At 35.2% G+C, this 21772-nt stretch overlaps 1 protein-coding gene across 1 annotated transcript; it reads right to left on the reverse strand.

Annotated features, from left to right (window-relative positions):
- Nucleotides 1–4182: 4182 nt before the first annotated feature.
- LSM8 (LSM8 homolog, U6 small nuclear RNA associated) lies at nt 4183–18715 on the reverse strand. The gene is made up of 4 exons (XM_074193843.1): nt 18607–18715; nt 17802–17842; nt 12226–12353; nt 4183–5978 (listed from the first exon to the last, which is right to left on the reverse strand). The coding sequence occupies exons 1-4, from the start codon at nt 18635–18637 to the stop codon at nt 5888–5890; spliced, it is 291 nt and encodes a 96-aa protein (XP_074049944.1). The 5' UTR covers nt 18638–18715; the 3' UTR covers nt 4183–5887.
- Between the last annotated feature and the right edge of the window lie 3057 nt (nt 18716–21772).

Here is a 21772-nt window from a genome sequence, read left to right on the forward strand (position 1 = left end):
TGATTTGATTTTTAAGTCTATCAACATCTGACAAAGTATGTTAGATACTTTTGCATTATTTATACTAGTAATATATTAAAGAAAAGTTTTGGAGGACATTATACATTTCATTCCAATTAATTATAGGATGAATCAACAGAAGAAAAAAGGATAATAGTATATAAATTGATAATGGTGCTAGAGAACAAATAATTCATGAAATTCCAAATATTCCCAATGAACTTCAGGCTCACAGTACATCAGAGAATTGTGCTGTTAGATCAGATAAGTTATTGTTTTGCTAGGACCTATGATTCCCAATGAGGAAATTTCTACCAATGCAATTGGTAACTGTTTTACAATTTCTAGTTCTATCGAGTTGCCTGGGGCATTAAGTTTAGTGTCTTGCCATGGTTACATAGACAATATATCAGAAATGGAATTTGCTAATTCCTAAACTGGCCCCATATCTAGGATGATGTGCTATCCCTCAAGCTGAAGAATATGCTTATGAAATGCCTTTTTAATGTGTATCGACATATGAATTGTGTTAAATAAAATTTTTCTTTCTCCTTTTTACCTATAAAATTAAGCATATTTTTAGAAAAAAAATGTATGTAGTCTCATGTAAAATTGCCACCTAACCCCTAACTTCTTTGTTTGAAGGACCTTACTTTGCCCTTAATCCCTAAATCCAAATGTTGCTCTTAATTAGTTTTTTTCTCCTGGAATTTTTTCTATTGTCATTTTCATTTACTTTTTGCAGAAGCAATTATGTTTGTACAGGTTTCATGTTCTCAGTAGCACATATACAATTATGTTTGGGGTTTTTGCCTACATTTTAAAATATACTGTCAGCATTAGGATTGGAAGAGGAAGAAGATTCATAATCACCTCTGGATTCAGTTATCTTCTAATTAAGTTATTTTGAAACTTCAATATTGTTACTTTTAAAATTACATTTCATATTTACTTGTTTACATCATTACAACTGCCAAGGAAGAATTAAAATCAGAATTTTAGAGCTGCAAGTGACCTTAGAAATAAACTAGTTCAACTACTCATTTAACACATGAGGAAACTGAATCCTTATGTCACAACTAGTTAGTGACAGAATAGTATAGAATCCAGATATTATAACTTTCAGGCTATGTGTGTTTTCTTCGCCACCCTTTCTTGCCTTTTCAATTGCAGAATGTCAATCATTCATTTAGTTAAACAGTCATGCAGTGAACAAATAATCATAGGACCATATGTAGTTCTAGGCATTAAGATATATTCCATGAGGGAATCTTCGCTCTCATCAAAGGTAGCTAGGAGAGGAAACAGCATATATACTCAATGGGGTATAGGCATCTGGAGTAAGAAGGGGGGGGGGGGGGGGGAAGGGATATAAGTGATGGAGGAGAGGATGGACCATGGGGGGAGAGTGGTCAGATATATGTAACATTTTCTTTTTTACTTCTTGCAAGGGGATGGGATTGTAAGGCCTGTCTGAGACCATAGGTAGATGCTGGGCCTAAGGGGTGGTAGGGGGGGCTCAGGGCTTCTTGGCTTCAGAGCTGAGGATCTGTCTGCTGCACCACTCAGCTACCCTACAGCAGAGTCAGAGTGAAAGGAGAGAGAAGGAGGGAGTTGTGATCAGCAATGGCAACAGTGAAAAAATATGGAAGTAACTTTTGCGATGGACTTATCATAAAGAATGTGATCCGCCTGTGATAGTTGTTGGTGTTGGAACAAAGACTCAAGCACATTTTTTTAAATTTTTTTTTGGGGAGTGCAGGGCAAATGGGGCTGGTTGGCCTGCCTGGGGCTGTATAGCAGGGTGATGGTTGGGTGTCTGAGGCCAGATTTGGACCTGGGTGCTCCTGGCTCAAGGGCCAATGCTCTATCCACCACCCAGCCACCCCTACTATTATTACTATTATATTTTATTTTGGGTCTTTTTTTTTTTTGGTTTTTGCAGGGCAGTGGGGTTGGGGTGGCTTGCATGTCACACGGCTTAGTGATTGTTGGGTGTACGGGGCCGGATGTGGGCTCAGGTTCTCATGGCTTCAGGGCTGATGCTCTATCCATTGCGCCGCCTGGCCATACCTGCAATTATTACTATTATTTTTTAATTTTAATTTTTTTCTCTCCCCTTTATCACTCAAGCGAGTCTATATTTATGGGGGGAGGGGGTATTTTGTTTACTCTTAAACAAGAATATTTTATTAATGCATAAAAAATTTTGTACAAAATAAGAATATTAAATTTAAAAAATAAAAGATGAAAAAGATATATTCCAGTAAGATAAAAGACATTAGACAGACTTAGAATACAACCCTGCCTCCTTTACTGCCTGATAAGCTTAACTTTTAAGTGATGGGATAGAGTTGGGCCAGTGTTCAATAAGCCAAGAAACAAATACTGTCAAAATCATTTTTCAAATATTACCTGACAAAAAAGCATTTAGAAATCTAGAACACAATTTGATAGAAATTAGGTTTGAGATTACCATTTTATACCATTTACCACAACCTCAGCTGGAATAGGATATGTGACCTAAATATAAAAAGTCTGTCATTTTTAAATTACAAGAAAATGGGGATAAAGTGCTATTAACAAATAAATACAACTAAGCTATAGGTAGGATTCTTAACCAAATAAGAGAGGTTATCATAAAATATAAAAGACCTTTTTTTCTCCTACATTAAAAGAAATATGAAGTCTCTGCCGAACAGGTTCGTTCTATGACATCAATATTATAGACCAATTTCCTTAATGAATATGGATACAAAAATAAAATACTAGCAAAGTGATTACTGCAAGTTATCACTAAGATAATACACCATGACCAAGTAAATTTTTTTTTCCAGGAATGCTGAGTTAGTTCAATATTAGGAAAACTGTCAGCATAATTTACTATATTGAAAACACACCTAACAGGAATTCTATAATTATCTCAATAGATGCTGAAAAACCCAATCCTACTAAAAATAGAGCATAGGAATAAATGGATTGGTCCTTAAAATGATAAACAGTATCTATCTAAAAAGCATTATATTCAATAGGAAAAAGCTAGAAGCATTCCCAATAAAAACAGGAGTGAAATAATGATGCTTGTTATCACCAGTACCATGCAATATTGTATTATAAATGTTAGCTTCAATAAAAGCAAAAAAAAAATGAAGGAATTAGAATTGGGAAGAAATAAAACTCTTTGCAGAGCCTAAAAAAACATCTTAAATACTACTGGAAATGATTATCAACTTTAGCAGTCACAGAATGTAAACCCACATAAATCTTCAGCATTTCTTATATATTACAAGATATAACAGCAAGAGTTAAAAATCTTATTTAAATAACTTCAGACAACATAAAATTTTGGGGAGTCTACCTGCCAAGGCAGACTCAGATACTTTCTGAAAACTATGAAACACTTTTCACACAAAATCATATCCAAATAACTGGGCAAATAGCAACTGTTTATGGATAGACTGAGCTAATATAAAATGACAATTCTACCTAAATTAAACTAATTTAGTGCATACCAATCAAACTTCCAAAAAAATTAATCAGCTAAAAAAATTATAACTAAATCATATGGAGAAACAAAAAGTCAAGAATATCGAGGGATTTAATGAAAAAAATGCAAAAGAAGGCAGTTTAACCTTACCAGATCTAAAATTATAAAGCATCAGTCATCCATGCTGTCTGGTCCTGGCTAAGAAATAGAGTGGCAGATCAATAGAATAGATTAGGTGCCAAAGAGACAACAGAAAATGATTACACTAATCTGCTGTTTGATAAATCCAAAGAGGCAAACTTTGAGGATAAGAACTCACTCTTTGATAAAAACTGCTGGGAAAACTGGAAAATAGTAAGACAGAAACTTGCTTCTTTGTATGTATTTGTTGTCTCCCCTATTGCACAGGGATTGTCTTTTACTTTTTTTGTCCTTCAGCTCTTAGCAGAAGACCTGGTGCATAATAAATGTTGATTGACACTCAAGTAGTTAAATTTTTCCTTTCTCTAACTTGACCAATGTCAATGGTAAAGGATCTGAAGGTTCCTTGTCAAGTAACAGCAATAGTAACTTGTTGAGTCTATATCAATACTGCCTTTGAGAAAACTGCCTTATTTCCCAAAATAGCTATTTATATATATATATATATATATATATATATATATATATATATATATATATAATATCTTCTCCAATAATATTAATACACTATCTACGTACACAGATAAAGGCTGGCTCACTCTAATAACTACAAACATTAATAAGATATCTAGAAGCAGAGAGGGCAGCTAGATGATACAATACACTCTAGAATGCTAACTCTGCAGTCAGGACTCCTCTTAGTTTAAGGTCAAGGAGTGAACCTGCTATCTTTACTATTTATCCTCTTCTATCCTGCTCTTCCCTCTTTTAATGCTAAGAGAGCAGTTCATTACATTGAAAACTGTCTTTTGTAAATGAACATCCTCTTTAACCCTCTCTTCTAATTTCCTGCTTATATCAGCAAGAACCCCTCTCCTCTTTGTTCCATTTGTGATCCAAAAAGTTATTATTCTTTGACAAGTATACCTCAAGCCTTATTCCAAAGCTTTATTTTGGTGTGGAGGTTGGCCTAGTTCTCAGATCTTTGGATACCAATGTATAAGCAAGCATCCAGTTCTTAACCAAGTTGGAAAGGAACCTAATAAGGGCTTGGCAGAACCTGGTTAGCTCTGTGATACACTGGGGTTAATTCAAAGTCCCAGTAACTAGTTATTTGGTACAGTGATACAACAATTACATGTCACTGAAGAATGAATACAAACACACTTATACCAAAGATCATTTTCACCATATTCCTCAAAAGCTCTTAAAAATTTCAAAGTTATTCATAACTACCCTCCCAAGATTTTTCTTCAAGACAGTGTAAAATTGTTTTCTATTTTTTTCTCATTATAAAATTTCAACTCTTTATGGGCATTTATAGGCTAAGGTAGGAATATAACCACTTCATCTTTAATCCATTATTTTTATGAGCAAAGTTATTTAAATCAACATTACTAACTTTTCACAGCACTAAAAAAACTATACAATCCATTTATAAGTTCTATATTTCAAATAATTTACACATAAATTACTAATGCACTTACATAGAAAATCATTTTTAGAATCATCTGCTGATACTCAATGTATCAGAGAAAACTTTTACAAATTATCCATGACAACAAACTTTGATTGGATATAAACAAATATTCATTTACTGACATCTATAAAATGGCAATTCTATAGATGAATTTTATAAAGATCAAGATAATTTAAACCCATTAAAGCCATATTTAAGATATATTTCAGGCAAATGGTTCATAACTAAAGTAGCAGTTCTTGAACTTCTCTTACTCTAACATACTTTCAACTCACTTTGTTCTAAATGAGAATCTCCTCTCTTCTCATCATCATTTTCCCTTTCAATTAATCCCAGATTGATTTGCAATTAATACAGGAAGTTACAAGAACAATCAGAAAGTATCATTTGCAGAAATGAATCAATTCAAATTTGAAGAACTCCAGGTAGTAGTTTCCTCAATCAGGACCAATTTTTCATGATCATACTAACTTTAATATGTGTGGCTGGCGTAAGTGAATGCTCATAACTTTCCCTATGTTGCAAAATGTCAAAATTACCATTTATTTATAAAAATTTTGCAAATTATGAATCTCAAGTCACTACTAGATGTTTACACAATATAAAAAACAGAATAAAATGCAAAATGTAGAAATATTTTAATTTACACATTAAACTGCAACACTCACAAAATGAGTAAAAATGTAGATATCACAATTTATAAAAATTCTGCACAATATCCTCAGAATAAGTAGGTCTGTACAGTCCAAAGATTTACAAAAGTCCAAAAATATAGTTTGTCAATGAGCTACTGAGTTTAGGGGTTCTGCTCGAATATTTCCCAAATCAAGTGCAGAGTCTGTTTCTTCATCAATCTCTCCAATGACTGCACTGTAATGAAATGTAAAGAGAAAAAAAAGAATACATAAAAAAGTTTTTTTTTAAATTTGGGAGTAATTTCCAAAAATATAAAAGCCTTTCAAGACAGAAACAGATTACATGCAGGGAAAAGGAAATGAGGTTCAGAACAATTTCAATATTTTCATAAAACCATTTTTAAACCTAAGTCAAGGAAATGGGAGTCATGCTGCAGTAGTCAGTCTGAACTAAAAATAAGGATCTTACCTAAAATTTAAAATCAAGTTCTTTCCCAGAGAAAATATATTTTTAAAATAATGTAATTATTAAAGAAAAGCAACCAGTCTATGATGGCAGGTAATGTAGTAAACCTACAGGTATAGTAACTTATTAAAATATGTGATACAACAACCCATTAGCCTGCCATTTAAGATTTAAAGATAGCATTAAGAAGCTCCTAAGAATTCTTTTTTTAATAATGAAAACAGAATGGAATCCTTCTAGTTTAAATCCTATGACCAATAATAGCAATTTGCTTACATTTCTTATGAATTTATCTTAAAAGAATTTTTCTATTAAGGATAAAAGGGAGTTTAGTTGTTGTGGGGTTGCCCTTGAATCAGGAGTACCCAAATTCAAATCTGACCTCAGACACATAATAATTGCCTGTGTGACCTTGGGCAAGTCACTTAACCCCACTGCCTTAAATAATAAAACATATTTTAATGAATTTTTTAAAAAAATAAAGGCAAATGGTCAACCAAATTAGATTTTTAAAAGATCTGTAAATAAAATTGGAAGCAAAGGAAGGTAACTGAAGATGACAAATTTGGAATAGTTAAATAAGAACAGTGTGAACAATGCTAAAAGAGTGGAAAGGGGTAAGGATGACAACTGAAGCTAAGGATACCTAAATGAGTTTTTTTTTTGGGGGGGTATCACAGAAAGCATGGGGCACTGCATGGCATGGAAGGCATGCTGACAGTAAGAAAACTGAAGTATTCACTTATTTTGCTTCCTTTTTTTGTCATCCAAGGAGACTACTGGGAAAGATAAAATGATTAACAGAATTTAAAATTAGGGCAAGCATTACAGGGAACTCTTTGCTAACACTGAGGCAGGAGTCTGTCACTTTGCCCATACTCAGACCTGGGTCACAGTCCTGAGTAGCAGTACAAGGATGAGGAGAAGTAGTAGCAAACCAGAACTTGCAGCCAATGAGAGTTTCAGGGTAGAAGAGAGTGGTTATAGTTGCTCACAGATCACAACACTTGCTAGGAGAGCAGTAAACACACCTCTCCTTAGATCATACCATTTTGGAAAAATTAAAAACTTATGTTCCCTAGAGGTTCTGAAAACAGCAAAAAATCTCTGAAACTTGGAACAGTATGCCCTCATCCAGGAAGCAGAGACTCGCTTTATCAATGATATTGAAGTCAAAAAATAGGATGGGAAAATGAGCAAACAGATAAAAAACTGTGACTACAGAAAATTGCTATGGTGACAAGGAAATACATCCTCAGAAGATGAATCAAAGTTCTTACATCCAAAGCCTAAGGGGGAATAAATGAACTGGTCTCAGGCCATGAAGAAGATCGAAAAGGATTTTAAAAATCAAGAGAAGAGGTGAAAAAATTAGAAGCAGAAATCAAAGTGATGCAAGAAAATAAAAAAAAAGTCAAAGCATGGTAAAGGAGATGCAAAAAAAGTTACTGAAGAAAATAACAGCTTAAAAAAACAGATATAGGTTAAAAAGAATATAAAAATTGAATAAGAACAATGTCCTGAAAAGGAGAACTGGTCAAACGGAAAAAGAAATACATAAATACACTAACAAGAAAAAAATCCCTAAAAATAGAGTTAACCAAACAGAAAAAGAGGCACAAATATTCACTGTAGAAAAGAACTGAATAAAAAAATAGAAGTGGCCAAATGGAAAAAGAGGTACAAAAGTTCACCAAAGAAAATAATTCCTTAAATATCAGAATTGAGCAAGTGGCAGACATCAAGAAATAATAAAAGGGATAGCTAGGTGAGGCAGTGGACAGAGCACCAGCCCTGGAGTCAGGAGGACCTGAGTTCAAATCTGGTCTCAGACACTTAATAATTACCTAGCTATGTACCTAGCTATGTGATCTTGGGCAACTCACTTAACCCCATTGCCTTGCCAAAAAAAAAAAAAAAAAGAGACAATAAAATAAAACCAAATAAATGAAAAAAATAGAAGACAATGTAGAACATTTAAAAATTACTAGACTTCCTGAAAGCCATGATCAAAAAAGAGCCTAGACATCATCTTTCAAGAAATTATCAAGGAAAACTGCCCTGGAATTCTTGAACCAAAAGAATAAAATAGAAATACATTACCTCTTGAAAGAGATCCAGGGGCAGCAAGGTGGTGCAGTAAATACAGCACCAGCCCTGGAGTTAGGAGGACTCAAATCTGGCCTCAGACACTTAATAATTACCTAGCTGTGTGACCTTAGGCAGGTCAATTAACTCCATTGCATTTAAAAAAAAAAGATCCGAAAATGAAAACACCAAGAAATACATTCAAATACCAGAGCTCCCAGGTCAAGGAGAAAATATTGTAAGCAATCAGAAACAATTTAAGTATAATGAAGCCTCAGTCAGGCTAACACAAGATTTAGCAATTTCCACATTAAATGATCAGTGGACTTGGATTATGATAATCCAGAGAGCAAAGAAGTTAGGATGCTAACTAAGAATCACCTACCCAGCAAAAGGGAAAATGAACATTCAATGAAATTCAATTTAATTAAAATGACTTTCAAACATTCCTGATGAAAAGGTTAGAGCCTAATAGAAAATGACTGTAAAATACAAGATTCAAGAGAAGCATTAAATATCAAAGGGAAACCATAAGGGAACAGAAAGTTAAACTGTTTAGATTCCTACCTGATACCTGTAAACTTATAAAAACCTTCTCATTATTAGGGCAGTTAAAAGTATATGATATTTGTTCTTCATTTCAAAGAAAACCATGACATCAAGGAGGTGATGCTATGAGAAGCACATGAATTAGTTTTGAAGTGAGGGTGTGTGTGCTATGTCACCGGCCTTTTCTCCTTCAGCCACCTGCGTCCAGTAGCCAGATGTGTATCATGCTGACTAGAGATGGCCCTGGATGTAAGGTTATTGAAGTTAATTGTCTTTTCCAAGGACACAAAGTTTGTAAGTGTCAAGTGTCTGAAGACGGATTTTAAATCCCATCCTCCTGACTCTAAGGTCAGTACTCTATACACTGTACCAACTAACTATCCTCTTTCTTCAAAGACATGTAATTGTTTTATCAGTGTATCATATAACCAGTTGCTGGGACTTTGATTTAACTCTGATGTATCACAGAGCTAATTAGGTTCTGCTGACCCCTTATTAGGGGACTCTCCAACTTGGTTAAGAACTGTGGATGTTTATACATTGATATCCAAGGGTCTGAGAAACTAGGCCAACCTCCACATCAAAATAAAGCTTTGGAGTAAGGCTTGAAGTATACTTGTCAAAGGGCAATAATTTCTTGGATCACAAATGGAACAAAGAGGAGAGGGGTTCTTGCTGATATAAGAAGGAAACTAGAATAGGGGGTTAAAGAGGATGTTCATTTACAAAAGGCAATTATCAATGTAATGAATTGATCTATTAGCACTAAAAGAGGGAAAAGGAGGATAGAGGAGGATAAATAATAAGGACAGTAGGTTCTGACCTTACATAAGGATGGGATGAGTTGTGTGAACCTTAATCTCACTGGAATTAGTTCAAAGAAGGAATCAAGTTTAGAAATCTTTCTTAACCTATAGAGAAGTAGGAGGTGGATGGGATAGGAGAAAGGGAGGGATAGGATGCTCACAGAAGAGAAAGAACAGAATAAATGGGGGCATGAGAAATACAATTAGCAATCCTAAGTGTGAAAAAATATTTTGAAGCAAGTTTTTCTGAGAAAATTTTCATCTCTCAAATTTGTAGAAAATGAATCAAATTCATGAGAAAAATAGTCATCTTCCAATTGATAAAATGAACAGTTTTCAGGTGAAATTATCCAAGTTATATATAGTCATATGAGAAAATGCTCTAAATCACTAATCACTGGAGAATGGCAAGTTCAAATAATCTGAGATACTATCTTACACCTATTAGACTGGCTAATAGGATAGAAAAGGGAAACGACAAATGCAGAGAATGGGGGAAAATTGAGACAATAATACACTGACAGCAGAATTGTGAACTAAAAACCTTTCTGGAGAGCAATTGGGAACTATGCCCAAAAGTTTATAAAACCATGAATATTCTTTGACCTAGCAAAAGCACTACTAGCTCTATATCTCAAAACTGATCAAATAACAAAAAGAACCTATATGTACAAAAGATATTTAAAACAGTTCTTTTCTAGTGGCAAAGAATAGAAAACCAAGGGGACTGGCAGAACAAGTTGTAGTGTATCACTGTGATGGAATACAGTTAGTTTTACCAAATTAAGAATTTGATGCTATAAAAAAAACCTGGATAAACACACACACATGAACTGAAGCAAAGTGAAATAAATGAATAGAACCACAAGAAAATTGTACACAGCAACAGCAATATCGTAAGATGATCATGAATGCCTTAACTTTTTTCAGCAATATTGAGACCTAAGTCAACTTTAAAGGTTTTATGATGAAAAATATTATCTAGTCTCAGAAAAAGAACTAATGGAGTCTAAATATAAATCACAGTATACTTCTTTAACTTTACATTTCTTGATTTTTTTAAATTTTGATCTATTTTCCTTTACAACATGACTAATCTGGAAACATGTTTTGCATGACTGTATGTATAATCTAAATCAAATTGCTTGCTTTCTCAATGAGGAAAGAATTTAGAATTCAATTTTTAAGAATGTTGAAAATTGTTCTTACACATAAATAGGGGAAAATGAAATATAAAAATTGAAAAAAAATCAATAATAGTCCCCACAATGAATACTAAAGGGCAGGGCTCTAAAGCACTGACAGAAGGAATTTCTAAGTCACTTAAAGTTAATCTTTGAAAGATCATAGAAAAATGGGAAAAGGACAAATGAATTTTATCCTTCATAAAATGACAGCTGGGTGGTTTAGTACATAGTACTAGATTTAGTTTCAGAAAGAAATCTGAATCCTGTATCAGTTTTACTAGCTATGTGACACTGAGACTGAATTTGAACTCGGGTCTTCATGACCTGAGGTCCAGCACTCTCTCCATAAGAATCCCCTCTGAAGGGTTTTACCCATGTTAGTGGTAGATTTAATGAAAATACCCTATTGAAGTTCAGATGCCTCTCCAGTAGGAGGATGACATGAATGTGACACTATGTCCAGCTCTAATTCATCTTAAACAAGGAAACTATGAATCAGTTACAAAATGTAATGGAAATGATTTTAATTTACAAGACTCACTTTGGAATTCCTTTTTTTAAAACAACAAATTATATTATTGCCATAGTTAAAAATTTATCTAAAAGTTAGCAAAAATAATAAAGACTAGAGCTTTTTCATTCAGATTGATGGCATATGTAGCAAATCATTCAACTCATAGTAGGATCCTTAATGCTAATTTCAGAAGTTTATGATGTTTTCTATGGCATTCTTTTATTCCTCCAACTACACGCAAATACAGTTTTCAACATTCATCTTTTTGCAAGACTTTGAGTTCCACAATTTTCTACCACCCTTCCTTTCCTTTCCCTTCCCCATGGCAGCGAGTAATCTGATACAGATTGCACATGTATAATTGCATTTAACATAGTTCCACATTAGTCAAGAAGAACTAAACCAATTAGAACTAAGGGTAGCAACATGAGAAAGGAAGAAAAAAATATAAAAGAGGTTTAAAAAAGTGAACACAGTATGTTCTTGTCTGCATTAGTTTCTTCTCTGGATGTGGATGGCATTTTCCATAACAAGTCTTTCAGGATTATCTAAACACTGAATAGCGAAGGAGAGCTACATCCACAATAGTTGATCATTTCACAATGTTGCTATGTGTAAAATGTTCTCCTGGTTCTGCTCACTTCATTCAGTATCAGTTCAGGCAAGTCTTTCCAGGATTTTCTGAAGTCCAGGAGCTCATGATTTCTTACAAAACAATAGTATTCTATCACATTCATATACCAAAACATCTTCAGTAATTCTATGACATTCCTTTTAAAGGAGAACTCCCCTTTTGGGGGAAAACAAAACTAAATTATCTATTATATACATTAATAAGTTTGCCCAAATTAAAAAAAATATAATATACTTACACATTATCACCTCTTACAATGTATAATCCTAATACAACTTGCTCTACTCCCTGAGAAGAGCTGAACACTCGTTCATGGCTTTCATCCAAAATCAAATTGATGGTCTGATCAAAACCTTTTAGTGTTCCCTGTGAAGTATATATTCAAAAGAAAAATGAAATCTTTTTAGGTTATCTCAATTTACAAGTGAAATATATGTGTATATAATAATTCTAGAAAACTGGTCCCTCAAATGCAAATTAGATAAAGTCCTCTATTATTGCCACTATAAAACCAATTCTTGATTAAGGGGTAAAAATACTTGAGGGTCAACTGTCTTTAGAAAGCTATGTGAGCTGTAAGGTACTATTTTGTGCAAGTTTATCATATTTACAAAATGAGGGTAACAGTCACTGTCTTTCAATAGCTAATATTCAACGAGGTTCAATAAACTTTTACCCTGTGCAAGATGGAGCAACTAGGAACATAGTGACAAAATAATAGTCCCTGAAGTTGAAGGATTTATATTCTTAAGAAAGTGGCCAAATAAGCCCAAATAAAAATATGAAATAGCAAGTTTTTAAAACTACTACATTAATTATAATTTTCTGCAGAAAAAAGTACTGTTTTATAAAATAACTGGAGTCTGAGTTGGCTGAACTCCTGAAGAAATTTAAATTTATGTGACTCTTGTTAAATGTTTCAATTTTTTATTAATATTCTGTGTACATTTCTGCATATAATCTATATATAAATTTCTATATAGTCTATAAATATTCTGTGTATTCTCATCTGAATAATAATTCAAAAGTAATACTAAAAGAAAAAATTAAACCTAGGTTTTGAAGAAAGGCTTTAAAAAAACTAGCAACCAATTCTCATGCAGACTGAAATAAAAGGGAGTCTACTGGTTCATGCATAACTTTAAAAATAGCATTTAGGCATATTTTAGATGTAACAAATAAGCTGTTTTATTTGTTCTTTATGTGTAAAATTTTCCAGCAAAACTACTTTCCCTTTAATTTTGCTAATATGAAGAAACAAATACTTTTCTTAAGGGCTTCCATAAAATCCAAAAAAAAAAAAAAATCACTGGCCAGTACTTCATCCTCAAAAGACTATAGGGAAAATTTAATGAACAAAGAAAGGCAGTAAGCAAAATAAAAATATTTAACAATAGAAGCCTTCTATTGAGATTTGTTAAAACTCTAACTTTTAAAAAAAACCCAACTCTGGGTTCTTTTGAACAATTTCCATGGAGCCTAAAATTAACTATGACTTCACTTAATGAAATATTCCACATTCTAATGCATATTGGGAGACAATTATGAAATACTAAGGTAATGAGTCTGTCCTTCCTATTGATAAGACCAAAAATATAAAAAAAAATCTACAGAAATAACACATACTTAAATTATACTTTTATATAATACTTTTATCTTTCACAAAGCATTTTCATATTTATATAAAATTTTAAGAATAAGCCTATAATATATACAGGGCATATATTTAATTATCAGTTTTATAGATCAGAAAATTGAGACAAAGATATTAATCAACTTGTCCAAGTCATATGCCTTTTAAGTAGAAGAAATAGAAGTGTAACCCAGACCTTATTCTCTTTTGACTTTTTGTACACATTTTCAAAACAAAAATAACAGTCAAAGCAATGTCAAATACTTCATAGCAGCAGTTGTCCTATTTTACAGAGAAAAGAAAATATTTTTCAGGATCCTCTTTTAATACATGGGTTATTGTTGTTTAGTCGTTTCAGCTGTGTTCTACTCTTTGTGACCCCAGTTGGGATTTTCTTGGCAAAGATGCTAGAGTAGTTTCCAGTTCATTTTACAGATGAGGAAACTGAGGCAAACAGGGTTAAGTGACTTGCTGAAGAGTCACATCAAATCTGAACTCAAGTCTTTCCTTACTCCAGGTCCCTCATCCTTTCACTATATGTCTCTCCAAAGAGAAGGTAGGCTTGAGGTAGGGACTGTTTCACTTTTGTCTATTTTTAGTGCCTAAGAGAGTGTGATTGGTAATTAATAAATCCTTGTTGATTATCTGATTATTCAATAACTGATTTTGGGGGGATTACTGGTGATTTCACTGGTATAGAAAACCATAGGAGAGAAAATTAGCTCAAGGAATGCAAAAGGCAAAGTAAATAGTTTTAGAAAACTGCCTGAGACACAAGGAGATTAAATGACTACCCAGGAATCAGAAGGCTAATTTAAAAAGTCACAAGCAAGACCTGAACTCAGTTCTTTTGAACTTTTTGTAGATTTCCTGATTCTATTCACTCTGCCAATGTTCCTTTACCCATGGAGCTATGTTGTCTCCTTAGCAAAATTACTAAAAATATTAGGAACAGAATTAAAAAGACACTAACACATTGGTCAGCCATTCAAAAATAGATTACTAAGTATGATCATCAAGTATATGTCAAAGGAAAATATTGTAGAAACCCATCTGGAAATAAGGATATAAAAGAAAAAAGACTGGATTAAAAAAACAGATTTGGATTCTGGTTTTAGATCTACTTCTAACAATTTGTGTGTTCTTGTACAAGTGATTTTTTTTTTAATCTTTTTGAGGCTTCATTTCTTCACCAGAAAAATAGATAGCATCTAGGTAGTTAGGTGTCACAGTGGACAGAAAGATGATATAGATCCAATCAGGAAGATCAGAGTTCAAATCTTGCCTCAAATAATAGCTGTGTAATCTTGGAACAAATCACTTAATTTCTTTTAGTTACAATTTCTTCACCCATAAAATGAGGATAAGAAAACCTCTTAATTTTGTGAGGATCAAAGGAAACAATATATCAGACCCTTTGTAAATCTTAAAATGCTATATAAATATTAGCTTTTATTGTTGTTTTTATAATTAGGGGATTTGACTGATGATGTCCAAGGTCCTTTTCAACTCTGGCAATCTATGCTAAGTGGTATGTAACGGATGAAAGAACTCCAGCCTTGGGGTCAGGAGAAACTGAGTTCAAATATGGTCTCAGATATCTGACATTAACTATGTGATCTTAGACAAGTAACTTAACTCTGACTGCCTCGCATCCAGGGCCATCTTCTGTCGTCCTGGTTCACATCTGGCCACTGGACTCAGGTGGCTCCAGAGGAGAAAGTTAAGACTGATGATTTAGCATAGTACCTCTCTCACTCAAATCTAATTCACACACATCATAGCCTCACCTCCCTGCTGTCATGTCTTCATTGAGAATGAAGGGCAATTAACAACAATATTCATTCCTATTCAAATTTCTTGCCTGAACTTGTCAAGTAAGTGACCTGTTTCACATTTATATAGTATCTTTATGACACTTCTACACAAGTCAGACAATTCAGAGAATTGTGCAACCAAAAGAGGAGGAAGGTCATCCATTTAATGGCTTCCTTGGCATGATAAAATGTCAAAGGATCTAGGATCCCAACATGTTGGGGTCTCTGGCCAAGGTCAAAAGAAAGAGAAACACAAGAGCTGCACAGGTTAAAACACATGACTGGGTTGTGATCTGTATGTGGTAGGTAATTATTGGCCTGGAGGAGACACTGGAGTTTACAGACATGGTCTAATCTATGCGTTAGAAAAATTACTGATCATTTGAGGAAAGTTTGAGACAGAACGCCCAATTTGAAAACTATATTACGATATTTCAGAAGTCAGATAAGGTCCTGAACTAGGGTAGCAGTTCTATGTCTAAAAAAAAAAAAGAAAATATTAAAAAGGAAAAAAAATGACATTTGGCAGTAGATAGGCTATGTGGAATGAAAGGAATCAAGGATGGAAGTGGGGTTAGAAGCTAGATAACGGTGTAGTAATAAGGGGAGAAGTTGGGGGAAACTGTAATGAGTTGGGTTTTGGACCTGTTTAAGTACATCTAATTTAATTAAGATGCCCAAAGGGGTGACTAGATGGTGAAGTGGATAGAGCACCAGCCCTGGAGTTAGGAGACCTGATTTCAAATCCAAACTCAGACATTTGATATATTACTAGCTGTGTGATCTTGGGCAAGTCACTTAATTCCATTTTCTTACACATACAAAAGAATGCTGGTGATGTGAGCCCTAGAACTCAGAAAAAGAGATTATGGTAAAATAGAGATATCTGGGAATAATTTGCAACTAGATGATAATTTGAAGTGAGACATGAGACAGTGAGTAAGACATTCCCTCTTAAGAGTTAATATTCCTAGTGAAGTTGTCTCAGGGTTAAAAAAAATCATTAAAACAAAGACAGACTATTACTCTTAGACTATTCTTAGAAGGAGGGAGAGAGACCCTGCATTCCAAGTCTGGCACTCTCCCGATTCTTTTAGGGCGAGAAATAGTGGGCTATTTCCAGAGACCTTGCATTTTTAGTCACCTATTTGATGATAAACAGTAGACTGTTCCCATGAGAAAAACCTTGCATTCCAAGGAAGCTCATAAGACTCCTGTTTGATGATAAGTAGACTGTTACTTCAATAAAATGGTTATAATCCTAAAGATTATTCTCACCATCTGGATGGAGAGGTAATATTTTATGAAAACCTTTCATTCTTTTCTTTGTTGCTGAGGTAGATTTTCACAAGTAGAATGTAACTCTGAAGATTAACCAGTAAATTGACATAGAGGGATGATAGGAAGGAGATCAAGTTAGGTCATATAATCTTGCTTGACTGTCAATTTGGGGCAGCTCCTCGATTTTAACTACCTTTGTGAGACTTGGAGTGTGTCCTTTTCTCTAGAAAAGCCAAAATAAACTTTCTTTTTTTGCTCAGAGGAGTTTCTATATCTTTTTTAGGTGGATTTTTGTCCCACACAACAGGGAAGGGAGAAAATAAATAATGATAGAAAAAGATAAGTGAACACAAGGTATTCATGGGGACTTTAATTGGCCCCTAGAGGAAATTAGTTGAGGAAAGTTGTTTGAAGGTTGCACAGTACCAAAAGTTGCAAAAACTCTTATTTTTAAGATTAGTAAAACTTTATAGCTGGTCCTAGAATACTCTGATCACATAGGTGAAAGAGGGAAATACCCACTTAATGAATGTATCATAAATGAAGATTTAAGGAAAGGTCTGGTAGGTTGGAGGAAAACTAGGAGGGAGAACACTGTCACAAATCCTAGAAAGGAGAGTGTATCTAGGGGAAGAAAGTGATCAGCCATGTCAAATGTGGCATAAGTCAAGAAAGTTAAGGACTGAACAAAGGCCATTAGATTTGGTAATTAAAATAAAATTTGGATGGAGATGGAAGTGAGATAGCAGATTAAGAAGAGAATGAAAAGAATACAGAAGGCTAGTGTTCTATAATGAGAAAAGTATAACAGCTGACATTAAGGTTCGAAAAACCCTTTATATAAATTATCTCCTTTTACACATAAGAGATCTGAGGCTTGGAGAGTAAACTTCTGCCTGTGGTCCAACAAATAATAAGAATCAGAAGAAAAGCTATGAATTCTCATCTTTCTGATATCAAAACATATTCTAACCATGATATTAAGGTACAGTAACTGTAAAAATATTCCATCTCATGATGCAACAGTGATTCTACAATTAAAATATTTTGAGATCATAGACTATTGTTGAACTTAATACTTACCACAATCATTCTGCCATCAGATGTAATTACAGCAACTGTACCTGATAAAAACAGGGTTAAGGAAGTATTTCTTGTAAACTTAAGCACTGATAAAAGATCCTAAATTTGCTACAAAATCTACAATTTTACCGTTACAGTTGGTGAACAGATATTCGAAATTCCCAATGTTAAAAAGTTTTACATAAAAAAAAAATGTATCCAAAACAATAAATCTTCTAGGCGATTTGGATCTACTAGGAACTTTCTCAATGATATAAGTAATAATAATAATAATAAAATAAATTATAGAGTCAAAGGATATAACAAAAAAAAAGTACATTTAAAAATGTTGTAAAAGATACCTGCAAAAATCAACAGCAAAACCCTGGACTTCTAACAATTCCAATTTTATCTTCAAAAAAGAAAACAAATTCTTTTTCTGCCTTGAACCAGTTTTAAAGTTACACTGTTCTTACGGATTTTTGGCAATATGCCATCTTAAAACAATTCTCCCCGTGGGTCCAATTAAAACCCAAGAGATCCTTGAATGCTTTCCTAAAATGAAGGCTACTGTGAGGGTCCTTCTGAAATGCCATCCCTGCCAGAGCCCCCACGCGACAAGCCCCGAGCCGGACTCTCGGGGGGTCTACGCGGACCCTTAGCTGCCCAGGCACTGAAGTCAGCTGGGGGGGGGGGCGCGCCGGAAGGGGTGGGGGAGGGGTAACGAATGAAAGAGTCACAATGCGGGGCTCTGCCCCCCGGCCCGCAGAACCTCGCGCCGCCACCGCACCCCGGGGTCGCCGCCCCGGCGGCAGGTCAAGGATACGGTTGATGTAGTTCTCCAAGGCCGACGTCATGATGCTCCGGCCGCGCTGCGGAGTCTGCGCCGGGCACCGAGAAGAAGGGAAGCGGGAAGAGGAAGGACGAGACGCGTTTCCCGCAAAGAAGGAAGTATCGCGAGATTAGCGGCTACCGCGGCGGCGCCCCGCCCCCCCTGCCTCGGCCGCGTGCGGGTTAGTGCGCATGCGTCCTGGCGTGGCCCGCCCGGGTTCCCCGAGAAGCTCGTTGTAGGCCAGGAGAGGGCGGAGTCGAGCTAGGAGAGCTGAGAGAGACAGAAAAGCAGAGGATTCGGGAAAGTTGGAATATTTTCATTGCATTAAAAATAACGGGGCGAGGGGCATCTAGGTGGGGCAGCGGACAGAGCACCGGCCCTGGAGTCAGGAGTCAAATCCGGCCTCAGACACAATAATGACCTAGCTGTGTGGCCTTGGCCAAGCCACTTAAGCCCATTTGCCTTGCAAAAAAAAAACAAAACCTAAAAAAATGTCAGGGTAGCGGACCGGGTTCAGGCACTTCCTCGGGGTCTCACAGAGGGTCAGTGTCTTGGGCTGGATTGGAACCCAGATAAAGGAATCTTCCAGACTCACTATGTCTTAAAATTTCAAAGACAAACTTGCCCAAGAGATTGAGAACAAGGATTTTAGAACAGGGATATTAGAAAAATCTAGGTCCGGCTCCTCAGTTTTATAGATGATAGATGATTGAAATGAAGGGCTTGCCCAGTAAATGACAGCCACCGACTTTAAATCCATAGCCTACCTTCCTAATTCTCGTCATTTCTTCTAAGCAAACTGCTTATTTTAGAGTTGAAAGACTAGACAAAGTAGAGCAAACTTGACCCAAACTGCAAGACGAGTCAGTCAAGATGCATATTGTGCTACGCATCCTCTACAAGGCCCCTAACACAACTATGGGAACTGACTTCTCAGAGATAGCTTTTTTGTTTTTATCACTTTTCTCCATATATTTATTGCAAATCAACTTCATGTAAGCCATAGTCAAAGGAACTGAAGGATGAAAAGGAAAATAAGGCATTACAACTTGACAAGTACAATTTATGGGGAGTATGGGTCAAAGTCCATCTCTGCTCACTTTTTCTCTGTGTAAACTTTGGGCAAATTATTTGACTCCTCTGGTCCTCAGACTGCAAAATAAAATGGTGGAGACAAAGTGACCTCCAAGATTTCTTGATCAATTCTAATTCTATGATTTTCCTCATCCTATTTTTTTTTCAAAATGATCTCCAGTTCCTTCATTCCTCCCTATTTTCCCAAGCCACCATGTCTGCCCTGGATTCATGTTCCTCCTTTCTAATCTGTATCCTACAATGAACTAGTTCATTATTATTACTGTCTTATCTTCTTGGTTCCTTTGTCCTCTTATCTTATTATTGCTAAACCTCAACATTATTTCTACCATCTGTTTCTTCTTCTCATCTGTTGTTGAATTGTACTGGAGAAAGTCATGCAACCATGGAGACTGAGTTTAATACATATTTAAATTATTTAATCTCAACTGGCCCTTCACCTTCAGCAAAACAATCATTTTATTCTTCATTAATTGATTCTCTCTGGCACTCCCTACAGGCTATTACAAAATCTCTCATCCATTTTTCAAGATCTTCTTCTGGGCTCTCCTTTCTATCTGAGCTCTCCTTTCTATCTGACTGCTCCTTAACTAGATTGTCATCCATGTCCTACTGCCACCCCTCAAAAAAACCTTTGGTTTTGCCCCAGGATTTTGCCCTGGACCCCAAACCTCATTCATTTGGTGACCTCATCAGCTTTCATAGTTAAATTATCCCTAGAGTGAGGACTGCCAAGTCTATATATACGGTCCTGATCTCTCTTCTGATCTCCAGTCAGACATCACAAATTCTTAATAGACATTTCAGGTTCATAATATCCAAAACTCATTACCATTTCCCCATTAAAACATTCCCCTCTTCTAAACTCTTATTTCTGTTATGAGTACCATTATCTTGCTAGTTACTCAGGTTTACAATCTTAGAGTTATCATCACCTCGTTCTCTCTCCCCCCACCTGGCTAATCAGTTTATAACTCCACAATATCTGACTTCTGACACCTCTAAGTCAAACTACTACTACTATCCAGGCTTTCATCAACCTCTTTCTTGGGTAATGTAATAACCTTGAGCTCCCTACCTCATTTTTCTTCCCTCCAGTCTATCCTCCACATGATTGCCAGAGTGATATTACTAAAACAGAACATGTTGCTACCCTGCTCATTGGATCCTGTGATTATTCCCTATTGCCTCTAGATTTGGGTCAGACTTGTTTGGCATTTAAAACATTACACAACCTAGTTCCAACTTGGTAACTTATTGCTTTTTTCCCTGGACTCTACAACTAAGCCAGGGTATTGGCACAGTGGATAGAGCACTGTTCTTGGAATCAAGACCAGAGTTTGAATCCAACCTCTGACATTTACTTAGCTGTGTGACCTGAGCAAAACCCTTAACCCTGATTGCCTTGCATCTAGGGCCATCTCCAATCATCCTGTTTCCATTTCTGGCCACTGGACCTAGATGACTCTAGAGGAGAAAGACTGGTGACTTAGCGCAGCACCCCCTCAGTCAAATCCAATTCAGGTGCTTGCCTTGGCATCCCCTCCCTGATGATTTTCTTCGAAAATGAAGGACAAACATTGTTATAATTAAACCAAACTAGTCTCCTTCCAGTTGATCATAAAGGATATTCCAGTTCCTCTCTGTGGTTTTTCATAGGCTTTTCTTCATGCATAAAAAATTCCTAATTTCCTTTTAAGTTCAGTTCAAAAAGCATCTTTTAGATGAGGTTTTCCTTGATCCCCGCAATTATAGTCCTTTCTCCTCCCATTATATTGTATTTGTTTTCTGTTCTTCATACTTATTTGTGTAAATATTTTTACTCAATAGCATATTGGTTTATTCAAGGCAGGACTTGTTTCATTTTTGTCTTTTTATTCCTAACAAAAAAGCATAGCTTCTGTGCATAACAGACACAAATACTTGTTTATTGATTTAATGATTTAAAAATGTTTATAAATAATATGATAACTTCCGGGAATTCAACCAAGTTTGATGGAAATTACCTTATAATTCTATTGTTGCCTTCATTACCCCTCCCCCAAGTTGAGCTTGTGTTGCTTCT

The sequence above is a fragment of the Macrotis lagotis genome, chromosome 7 (genome assembly GCF_037893015.1).
Source record: "Macrotis lagotis isolate mMagLag1 chromosome 7, bilby.v1.9.chrom.fasta, whole genome shotgun sequence".
Taxonomy (NCBI): domain Eukaryota; kingdom Metazoa; phylum Chordata; class Mammalia; order Peramelemorphia; family Peramelidae; genus Macrotis; species Macrotis lagotis.

Bases quoted from the DNA above. Each gene is read 5' to 3' on its own strand.
- LSM8 (XM_074193843.1), bottom strand. From the start codon at position 18,637: ATGACGTCGGCCTTGGAGAACTACATCAACC. The intron at 12,354-17,801 runs GTAAGTATTAAG...TATACTTCACAG, and splicing joins CTGATGGCAGAATGATTGTG to GGAACACTAAAAGGTTTTGA. The intron at 5,979-12,225 runs GTAAGTATATTA...ATTTCATTACAG, and splicing joins ATTGTAAGAGGTGATAATGT to TGCAGTCATTGGAGAGATTG.